Below are 12,300 nucleotides of genomic sequence, written 5' to 3' on the forward strand. Positions count from 1 at the left end.
TGGCAACAACTCCAACCTATACACACAACTACGTAATTGACTTCTTCACTCTGATGACTAAAGGACATCCAGCATCATCTCCAACTTCCCACTTCCAACCCATTCTTCCCTCTCTTAGTCTTCTCCTTCATGCTAAATGACACTTCCATCCACTTAGGAGTTCACAGCAAAATCATTGGAGCTATTCTTAATTTTTCTCTTTCCTTCACTCAATCCTTTAATACATATGTCCTTCTTAATATATATGTACAATTTTGTAGCCTACTTTTTATATGCAGTTACATTATACTTAAATAGTTTTTGCAAACCTGCTTTATAAAGGATGAATAAGTCTTCATAGATATCCAAATTTTATTTAACCATTCTTATACTGTGAGGCATGTAAGTTCTTTCTAAGTCTTACCATTATATGATGTTAATTTTTTCTGAATACTTACATGGTGCTAATCATGTGCAGGCACTGTTCTAGCATTTAACAAGTATTAACACATTTAATCCTTACAACCTATGAAGTAAATACTATTTTGCAGATGAGGAAAATGAGGCACAGAGAAACTAAATAACTTGCTCAAGATTACATAGGTAGAGGGGTCCTAGGCAGGAGCTGAGGGCTGCATCCCCCACCCAGAAGCAGGTAAGGAGCATGCTAAAAACACCACTTCCATGTGGGTTGCCCATCACAGCAACCACCACAGCCACAGCTGCTGCAAAAGCAGCTCAATGCCACAGCAACTGCCACAACTAATGTGCAGGTAGCCTGCCAGAATGCCGGACACTCCACTGCATTGACACAAGGAGAGACCAGAAAAAGAAGAGGGCGTCTCTCTCCTCAAAGCTCACTCCAGCATAACAGAAGAAGCAACTTCTCTAGCAGATGACTAGACATTAAGGTAGAAATACTAGGAATACGAAAATCCAAAAAAATATGACACCACCAAAAAAATACAGTAACCCTCAAATACTAGACCCTGTAGAGCAGGAAAATCTTGAAATGGCCAAAAAGGAATTCCAAGCAACAATCTTAAGGACACTCACTGAGATACAAGAAGACTCAGTTAGATGACTTAATGAAATGAGAAAAAAAATCCAGGATATGAAGTAGGAAATTTACAAAGAGATTAATAACTTTAAAAAGAATGCAGCAGAACTCATGGAACTGAAAGATTCACTCAATGAAATAAAAAACACAACCAATAGCTTAAGCAGCAGGTTAAAATGAGCATAAGAAGGAATTTCTGATCTTGAAGACAATTTTTTTGAAATAACCCAGGCAGAAAAGAAGAAAAAAATAACTTTTTAAAAATGAAGAAAATCTAAGAGAGCTATCAGACAACCTTAAGTGCACAAACATTTGAATCAAGGGTGTTCAAGAAGGGGAGGAGAAAGGGAAAAAGCATGGAAAAGCTATTCAATGAAATAATAAGAGAAATCTTTGCAGGTATAGGAAGAGACACAGACCTTCACATCTAGGAGGCTCAAAGGTCCCCAAACAGATTCAACCCCAAAATCCTCTCTGAGGCCCATTGTAGTCAAACTAGCAAAGCTCAAATACAAAGAGAGAATCTTAAGAGAAACAAGAGACAAGTGTCAAGTCACCTATAAAGGAACCCCTATCAGATTAACAGCAGACTTCTCAACAGAAACTCTATAGGCCAGAAAAAAAATGGGATGACATGTTCAAAATATTAAAAGAGAAAAAATACTGCCAACCAAGAATACTATTCCCAGAAAGTCTATCCTTCAGAAAAATAGTGTATTTTGCAGACAAACAAAAACTGTGGGAGTTCACCACCACATGACCAGCTCTGTAAGAAATCCTTAAGGAAGTCCCTCATTTGGTTTTTGAAAAATGATAATCACTACCACAAATACAGAAGAAAGAAAAAGAACCCCACTGGTAAAACAAAAAAGCATATGAGAAAGAGAAACTAAAGCTTACCACCCCCAAAAAACACATAATGACAATGAAAAAAAAAAGCAAACAAACTCTCAGTCTCTTTGGAAGATGACAGGGAAACAATTCATTTTTCTAAAACTAGTAAAAGGGAAGAGTCAAGCATTTATCCTGCCTTTCCCATATGAATTGTTCCTCAGGGTACAAGGTGGGAACTGTTCTTTCTAGTGAAGTATCCCAGCTAATAAATAAATAAGAAATAAAGTCATTACAATATGGTATTTTTGCAAATCCTATTGAAATAATGGATTCACCAAACGATCATCAATGATTGCTGTCATTACAAGAGGTGATCAGACATAGCGGGCCTCCTGCAGTAAGAACGTACACCTCTGAAGCCAGATCTAACCTGAGTGAGACCAAGACCCAAGATCCAGCAACCAATCATCAGGAAATGCAAGGGGTGGTGGAACATGTTAAAGGACACTACAGGGATGGAGCCAGCAAATCCAGACCTTGGGAAACTCTGTGGGGTTAAGGGAAAATATTAGATGAAGGGGGAATCTATACATTAAAAGAAACTTAAGAGACAGCTGACAGAGCAACCAATACAGCAAGCAGAACTTGTTTGGATCCTGATGTAAACAAATCAATTGTGAGAAATAAAGAGGGAGGGGGAGAGAATTGGAGAAATTTAAACATGTTTAATGTTTGACTATATTAAGGAATTATTATTGATTTTTAAAATGTGAAAAAAAAATTTTGAGTAATTGGCATTTTACTAGCAATAGTTCTGTTCAAACTCTGTTCTTTTCTTAACTCAGTCTTGGTAGGTGGCATGTTTCTAGGAATTTATTCATTTAATCTAGATGATCTAATTTGTTGACGAACAATCATTCATGGTATTCTCTTAAAACCTGTTTGATTTCTGCAAACTTGGTTGTAATGACCCCTCTTTCATTTCTGATTTTAGTTATGTGAGTCTTCTCCCTTGCTTTTTTAGTCTATCTAGGTAAAATTTGGTTAATTTTGTGGATCCTGTTAAAGTACCAACTTTTGGTTTAATTTTTTTTCTATTTTTTCCTATTTTCAATTTTTTTAATCTATGCTTTAATTTTTATTTTTTACTTCCTTTGCTAAGAATAGGCTTAGTTTGTTCTTCATTTTCTAGTTCCTTAAGGTGCAAAGGTGATTGTTGATTTGAGATCTTTCTTTTTATTAATGTATGCATTTGCATTAAATAAATTTTCCTTTTAGCCAAAAAAAAAAAAAAAAAACTACATAACTAGAAGAAAAGGAACTGTGTTCAAACTACAGATATATGACTCCAGAACCCATGTTCTGAAACAGTCCACTGTGTTGCCTTAGAAGGATTGCTTTGTGCATTAACCATGTTTTACACCAGCCTGCACGTAACTGTGGTCATTTTTTTAGAATTTATTTCAAGAGATAGATCAAAAGGAATGAACATCCTAAATGTTTTGGATAGGACATATTACAAAATTATCTTCTTTTATCAACTTACAGTCCCAAGATCAGTTGTTCAGAGTGACCTCTTTATTGCACTTACATCAACATTGGGTGTAATAATTTCAAAAACATTGAGCAATTAATTCAGAATAAATTGTATAATAGTTACAGTTGCATCTCTTTGATTACTAGAGAAGATGATTTTTACTCCTGTGTATAATAACACTTGTATTTTTTATTTTCTGAATTTTTTACATTTGGCTTTTGCCAATTTTGCTGTTAGAATTTTAATTTTTCACATTGAATTGTGGAAACTGTTTATGCATTGAGATCAATACCCTGAGTTTATCAGATATATTGCTTATATATTTTTTAACACAGTTTTCAGTTGGCTTTTCATCTAGTTTACATTGTTTCTGGAGTGTAGACATTTTAAAATTGGTGTTTCCATTGCATAAAGCTTAAATAGTCACATAAACACCTATATTTCTCTTTGAATTCCTTGTTATATTATAAATTATTGAAAATCTCTCTTTGCTTACCTAATGCTTAGATGTACATTGTAATTTCATGAGCCAGTAAAAAGAAAAAAAAAAATCAATGATCTTAATTTTTATAAAGTAGAATTTTACCTACAACATTTGAGGTAGAATTTGGACTAAATTTTCAATGAAAATAAACTTGTGAAAACTTTTTCTTTAATAGTTTTAGAATCCAAGACATTGATAAATATACAGACTGGGTCTAAGGCCTATACTATATATAGTATAGTATTAACATACTCCTACTACTCATGTACTATGAATTAGCACTGCATTATTTAGTACATGCACTTTAGATGTAGCCTTCAAATTATTGTAGTGAGTTCTTATAATTTTATGTTGCCTTGACATCCATTTTGAATACAGTTATAACTTTCTCATAGCAGAAGCAGGGCTCGGTTACCCTCTACACTGTTTCTGGTTCTGCATATATCCAAATGGGTCAAACTGGTGGCCAGAGATGAGAACTTAGAGCCATCTTTCTTGCTTAGCAGACTGAGCTCCCCACTTTCCCTCCACTTTCTTTAATGGGACCATTCAGGCATTTGCCTTCACACTTAAAGTGACCCACCCATTAATCCCTTATACATACTGCTAGTTGTCACATGCTTTCTGTCCACCTAACTCTTCCTTCCTGCCTCCAATGGTCCCGGGACAAAGAATTATCCTCCCAACTCAATGCACCCTCCCTGTCCAGGATCTATAAGTAATAAATCTTTGAACTTGTTTCCTAATGTGGTGACGTATTGAATTTGTTTCTTCCATCTGAAAAACCAGGGACTGCCCCAGGCCAGGCTTTCCTTGGGAACCAGGGAGAACACAAGGTCAGGTTCCCAGCATCAGAGTGATGGTCAGGCAGGCATAAACTGGACGTGGGTCAGACAAGAGCCACAAAGCTGTCTGCCAGTATAAACAAGTTTCCTGAGTGAGGTTGCAGGTCATACAACTGATCATTGGGTTGTCTGCCAGGTTAAAGAAGTATCCTGTGAAAGGCGCACTGTGAACACCCCATGGCCAGGTTCCTTTTATTTCCCATTTGTGTGGGGTCGCTGACCACTCTGGTACTGAGTCCTACTTTAGTTGGGAGCTCTCAGAATAATCATTTATTAAAAGCTCCTTCTCAGTTCTATTTATCACTTTCAGGTTTATGTTTCTTACCCATGACCTTCATGGATATAGAGCTGTCTAACTAGACAATGGGTGACTTTAATGGCTTTAATGGGTGACTCTTTCCTCTACAATCCCTTTGTGTCCTGCTTCCCAATAGTGACCTTTCTGATTCATCAGCTCAGGAGCCACTGCACAGGATGAGGTGAGGACAAACAGACAGGTTATAGGCATCCCGCTCTACTTCACTCAGCACAGCCTTGCTCTGTTTTGTCTACAGCTGGATTAAAAAGCAAGCCTCCAAAGTAGATTCTTTCTGGAGCCCCTAACGGGGACGGGCATTAAAACCTCTGGGAATATGTTTTGGTGAAAGAAATAGAACTTATCAGAACATCTTTTTTTGGAGAGCAGTACAGGATGAAGTTGGCAGGAATAAGCCCCTAGCGGCGGGGCCTTAGAACTCTCTCTCACCTCCAACTCCCCAAGAGGCTACTTGCTCAAGTAACTTCCTAAAGTGAGTGGGTCCACTTAAATATGGAGCTTTTATTTTGCTTTGAGCCTGGCTGACTTCTGCCACTAGCATTTAATATTTTTAAACTTTTCTCCAGGCAGCATTTAGTTTCTCTTTAAAAACTGTTGAATAAATATTTAAAGAAAATCATTGTGCAATGGGTACTGAACTAAGTAAGCCTCAAAGGATTTCTGCAGGTCTGGGTTCAGTCCTCGTTTTACATATTTTTGTTCCACACTGAAGTACGTAGGGATACATGGGCTTCAGGTCTGCAATTTCTTCCCAAAAAATTTCAAAAAACTCATATATGTATATTTACACACAAACACAAACATACACACAGAGAAGGATAAGGCAAATATAGTAAAATGTTAAATTTGTCTAGGAATTCTTTGCACTTTTCTTGCAATTTTTCTGGGAGTCTAAAATTAAAGAATCAAATAAGTTCCAAGCTTGATTTTTTAATTAAAAAAAAAGCATTGAAGGCTGATTGAACACTTGGTAAATATCTGGACTAGACAGTTTAATATGTCCTTCACAGTTCTATAATCACATATTGCCTTGATCATAAGACTCTAGATTCTTCCATAGAACAACTTATCAAGTGAGATATTCATCTCTTAACTTTTTTTTTTTTTTTTTTAGATTTCAGAATAGACAGGCTATAGATATAATTGGAAAAATAATATAAAATGTCATTTTGTCGTCATCGCCACTGGGTTGCATTAGCATGTGAGACACACAGAACATCTGTCAAACATCTTAGTTTTGGAATAGTATGTGTGGAATGTTGAAGACTTCTTGAGAGCTCGGTTTACTTACTTACAAATTTAAGGCAAATACATTTTTAATAGCATGATTTGTGAATTAAAGGGCATGCTAGAAAGAGGGTACAATTTGTTTGAAGGGTGATAGCTGGGAGTCTTAAAATGATCCATAAGGAAAGAGCCTGACAGTAACTCTGAATAGAAATAATATAAATGGTTAAGGTAATGTTAATGAAACATTAAAGCAAAAGATGGTTCCTGAAAATTCAAATATTAAATTCTAGTAAACAGCAAAAAGCAACAGAGGACTAAATAGAACTAATTTAATTTTTAATTTTAAAAAAGTCAAGGGTACTGAAGAATCCAATTCCTACCACTTACGTTAAGGACCTCTATTAAGATGTGTCAGCTGTTGGGCTTTGGAGATTGGCTTCCAATTCTATTATCTTCCTTCTCATTTTCTTTCTTTTTAATAATAAGCTTTTTCTTTTTTTTTTTTAAGAAACCCTGAAGGGCAAATCAGAAAGAAAATTAAATTATATAGTTTGATAGGAGCATTCTATTTAGAAAAACAAAAGCACAGTTTTGTATTTGATATCTCTTGGAAAACTATTAAAGGTAGCTATAGCAGGTCTCTGAGCCAGACTTCCAAGCTAGGCTAGCAGCTCCTGTTAGATGTTTCTATCATTTTCCTGGTTGCTTCAAAAGACTCTTCATACTAGCTGTGAAATGAGTGCAGTTTATACGGAACAAATGACCAAAACTCATTTTTTGATGCCTGAGAACAAGTTGCTGTACTCAGACATGCACACAACATCCTGGATATTTTCCAAGCCTGAGTTTGTCCTTCAAAAATATTTTTAAGTGAATATCTTGAATTCAGAAAACATTGATACCACTGAGGTACTTAGTTCTAGGAAACCACAAATCTAAATTCCTGGAGCTCGTTTTAATAGAATATCAAACCAGTCAAAATTAGATATAAAAAAGTCAGCTACTAATTTTGGTCAGGAAGGAACAAGTTAAAGAAGTAACTTAGAGTAGGATTCTCCAGCCTTATGAACAGATTATAAATGAATACGGAACTGCCTTGCTACAGGTTCCTCAAATTCTGTTTGTGGCTATTTGTAAATAGATGTGGGTCTATGATGATTTTCTGAAACTTTCTTTTTCTTAATGGCTCATTTCTAGCCCAGAAGTATATGACTTTTTTAGAAGTGTTCATTCTATTTCATTTATTTATTTTAACATTTACTTCTACATATTTGTGTGGGATAGTGTATAATTTCATGCATATACTGCACAATGATTCACTTAGAGTAGGTAGCATAGTTTTGTACCCATTAATCCACTACATCTGTCCCCCAACCTCCTCCTCTCCCAGCCTCTAGTCTGGGAACCATTTTCTACCCTTTACTTCTATGAGAACCACTTTTTCTTTTTTTTAGATTCCACGTGTGAGATCATGCAGTATTTGTTATTCTGTGCCTGACTTACCATACTATCCGGAACACACCTGATCTTGTTTGAAACTATTTTTAATTAAACTTTAATGAGGAAACTATTTTATATACTGTCTTTCCCCACCCCAAGTTTTATTTTTATTTTCATGCTGATAAGAAGAATTGGTTTTGAAAAGGAATTAAGTACTTCTTCTCTGGCCATTTTGGCTCCTCGTTCTGTGTGGCTGTTTTGCTCAAGAGTTCCTTGTCCTGGTGCACCACCCTGTAGTTTATTTCTCTTTCTCCTGTAAGTAAAAGTTTCCCCTCAGCAGTGCATAACTCTGCACACTTGAGTTTCTGCTCCACACCCAAGAGATCTGAGCCAAGCCAGAAAGAGAAAGGATTTGGAGATTCAGAAAAGTGACTACAGGATACTTTTGAGAGATTAGGACTAGTTTTTCATAGAAATCCTAAAATTTCTTTTAGGTTAAGAGTCATGAACAATTTTTTAAATGTTTTATTTTATTTTTTTAATTGACAAGTAAAATTGAATATATTTATCATGTACAACATGATGTTTTGAAATATATATACACATTATGGAATGGCTAAATTGAGCTAATTAACATCTTCATTACCTCACATAGTCAATTTTGTGTTTTGAACACGTAAAATCTACTCTTAGCATTTTTGAAAAATTCAATATATTGTTACTAACTATAGTCACCATGTTGCACAATAGATCTCTTGAACATATTCCTCCTATGCAACTGAAATTCTGTATCCTTTGACCAACATCTCCTCAATTCCCGCCCTTCTCACCACCCCAGTCCCTGGTAACCACCATTCTACTCTACTTTAACTTTTTTAGATTCAATTTTTATGTTCGTGTCAGTTTCAATTACTACAAACTATTGGGAAGAAACAAATCTTCCCATATGCCTTTTATTTGTATTTAGGTTTCCCACTTTGGGGAAGAATAGGTAGAACCATAAAGACAGGATGAGTTCACTCAACCTCACTGATGTCATTTGACACCGTAACGGGACAAAAGAATTAAGAGGGTAAGTCATGTAGTTTTAAGTCCGAATTTGTGTTTATTGGGATTAGTAAAGAATGGGGGAAGAGTTTTCTTACACATAGGAAGATCCAATAGTAATCTTTAAATTTGGCTTTAAAAGTTTGTATTTCTAATTGTAGACCCGCAATCCAGGACCCAAAACATAACGTTTTCAGAAGACCTCTTTGCATTCACTGCACAATTTTTAGTGCTTGACTTTTGTGCATTCCCCAAGTGGGAGACTTTCTGATACAGGAGCTGCTTGGATGATAACTCTGACGAAAGTGTGTCCAATGACAGATTTTACTCTCCATTTCTCTCCCTATTACAATTTACAGCTATGTAAATAGAGATTCGTATCAGCGAATCCCTGAATTTTCCATCTCATCTCAGAATTGAATTTGCAAAGTAGCTATCACTATTAAGTTACTTGCCACCTAATCCTTTTTGTTTTCCCTAAGTGATCGTAGCCAGCAACTAATTTTCTGGACAAGGAATCAAAACAACTGAAAGTAGCAGAATCATAATCGTTTACCTAAACAAAGAGATTGGCTTAAGTCTGTTGCATAGAGACTTTGGCTTAACTCTGTGCTATGAGACTGCGGTATGAAATGTTCTGCATCCTCTGTCTGCCAGTTCTGGTTCTGTAGTTCTGCTCATTATATATAAAAAGCATCCCATCCCATTTTCAGCTTCCATTTTTTTTTTTTGCTTTTAACAGAAATGCTGGCATGCAACTTACCTCCAGGAATAGCTCAGAGCTAATGCTCTCAATTTAGTCGTGAGAATTACATTACATTTCTCTCCTCTTTGGAAACACTCTCCCCCAATCTCTGTAATAATGACCCCATAAGAGCTAGTTGATTTCAATCAAAAGGAAACATATAGCTTTGTAGAACATATAGAAAGGAGCATATTTTGTAACGATATCTACTCACATTCTAAGTTGTAAGAATTATATCGTTTATCTCTAAGAACATCTCTTCCTTTGAAAAGGAAGAGCTCAGCTCCAGTACATGAAAATGTATGCCTGTTTATTTCTTAGGTTGAAAAGGTTTTCAAATAGTGACTATAACTTACAAGAATGGTAGAATATTTTTACACAATATTCATGTAAGAAAATACCTACTGGCAAGGGTTATAAAATTTATTGAAGAGAATCCAAGAAAGCTGTTGAACTTTAAATTCAAATTTTTAAATTTCTTTAATAAAAGAAAGCTTTTATTTGTCATTATACAATTCTATTTTGAATCTTTTTCTCAGCCATTTTTGAAAATATGAACTTTTTTTTTCTTCTCAGAGAATTGATCAGATTATTTTACCTGTTAAAATGAGTACTACGGGAGTAAAAACATTAGCTCTGTACATTGCTATGTTAATAGTTCATATAAACCAATTATGTATTTTCAAAAGAATATTTTCTCGACCATGTATTTAATTAATTATGAAACTTTTGTCCTAAACCCTGGTACACATGCCTGTGTCCCTGCTTATAAGATAATATCCTGAGATATCATCAGACAATATCCTGTATACTTACAGAAGCACAGTTTTCAGATTTGTCTTCCACAAAACCAATTTGGCAGGGTGTCCTCTGATTCTGCAACCAGTAGTCTGTTGATTCCAGCAGGCTATTGCTGCGAAGAACCTGCGGGAATGGAGAAAACCTCAGTGTTTATTCCGCAAGCCTTTCTATTTAAACAACCAGCTCTTTTTTAAAAACCTGTGTTTTCTTTTCCTCCCAGCATATGATATTACGAAAAACTGGCAAGATAATAGCACCACTAGAATGTGTAAAATATTCAACCAAGGATCAGCTTGACAGGAATACACTGATGTTTCTTCTCTATCAAATCTGACACCTGGAAACATCGATGCATGTGTGTAACTTTTGCATAATTTACAATCAAGTGATTGTTTTGGGGTACGGCTCAATTAACAATGGAGATCAAATCTTCATTTAGAGTTCATGTTCTTTCACACTATGAATATTTTCAGTTTAAAAAAATGTAGTGTCTTCCTTTTGGTGTAATATTGATCCTTCAGTTCTTCAGCTCTGCTAACACTGTTAAATAAGGTACAATTTTTCTAGAACACCTAAGGTATTATATTAAGCTTAAAAATTATTAGAAATAATGAAATTGCATTAAAATAAACATTTTCTATGTAGAAATAGTATGGTAAAGCAAAATGAATTTGAATACACGAATTAACAAAACCAAATATAATTTGTAAATGCCTTGTTTTGGGGCTTGTATTTTAAAGCAAGGAAGAACAAATTTATTTTGGAGCCAGCATATCTCAAAGATGCAATCTTATAAATAACCAAATCATTCAACTTTTAATGTATCTTAACAGTATCCAAATATTGTATAAAATTGTTCTCCTCTTGTTTAAGATTTCCAGTGCTTTCCTGTGATCCACCACTTTATTAGGGTACATGTCTGCTAATATTTGATTACTGCTTTCACTTAACTAACACAGCAGATTTAATTAATTTGGTTAATGTCACTAAAATAGAATGACACATTACATTTCATTTGTACAAGAAAGGGTTATCTTCTCTTATTCTGTAAAAATAGAAATATATTAATTTCTGTCTCTGAATAGAATTAAATGATATCATTCTGACACATTTTCTTATACCATTTTTGTATTAGGTTAGTGATATATAAAATTTTCCCCGCTTAATGTTTATCATTACTAAGAAATGACAAATTTTATCATTCTTTTCCAGAACAGTACTAAGAGACACTTTGTGGTTGAGCAGGCAAGACAGTGATGGGCCTGGGTTATTACTGCAGACCAATGTTGGCTATGGAACTTCTCAGTTCTCTTAAAGATGTTATCTAAACTTTAGTTCTTAAAGTGTGGGCTGGCACCCCCTAAGGGCCCCTGAGATCTTTCAGAGGCTGCAGTGGTCAAATTATTTTTCTAATAATACTAAGACATTATTTACCCTTTTCACTCTCATTGTCTGATGGGTATTCAGCGGAGTCTTCCAGAAGCTGAAAGGATAAGCAGACAGAAAAGCCCAGCTGTCTTCTACTGAGCCAGACATTAAGGAGATTTGCAAACATGTACATTAAAGTCACTCTTCTCACTAAAAGGTTTTGCTTCATTTTAGAAAACATAGATATTTTTCATAAAAATTGGTTATATATGTTAACATGTTTATTATTATTTTAAAATTATTTTTTAAATAAATTATTGTGGTTTTAACTTGTTATTGTTATTTTAAAATTAAATAAATAAATAAAAATATTTCTTAGCTTTAATTTGCAATATTGCAAACATCAATAAGAATAACCCATATAAACAAAAGCTTCATGAGGTCCCTAGAACTTTTTTCAGGGTGCAAAAGGAGTTTTAGGTCAAAAAAATTGAGAACTGTTGATCTGGATTAACTTTATTTAAAGTAGAAAAATGGCTCTAACTTCATATCTCCTCACTGCCATTCACTTTAATTCCCAGCATAGAAAAGGGTTTAAGAGCATGGGTATTAGT

General features: G+C 34.8%; 1 protein-coding gene across 1 annotated transcript in view; it reads right to left on the minus strand.

The window, feature by feature from the left end:
* Positions 1-12,300, minus strand: part of SPHKAP (SPHK1 interactor, AKAP domain containing) — a 176,812-nt gene that overhangs the window by 101,303 nt on the left and 63,209 nt on the right. The window contains exon 3 of the mRNA XM_063086703.1: positions 10,334-10,441. Within this exon, the coding sequence (XP_062942773.1) occupies positions 10,334-10,441 (108 nt within the window). The remainder of the gene's footprint in view (positions 1-10,333; positions 10,442-12,300) is intronic.

This window comes from Cynocephalus volans, chromosome 1, assembly GCF_027409185.1.
Source record: "Cynocephalus volans isolate mCynVol1 chromosome 1, mCynVol1.pri, whole genome shotgun sequence".
Classification (NCBI taxonomy): Eukaryota; Metazoa; Chordata; class Mammalia; order Dermoptera; family Cynocephalidae; genus Cynocephalus; species Cynocephalus volans.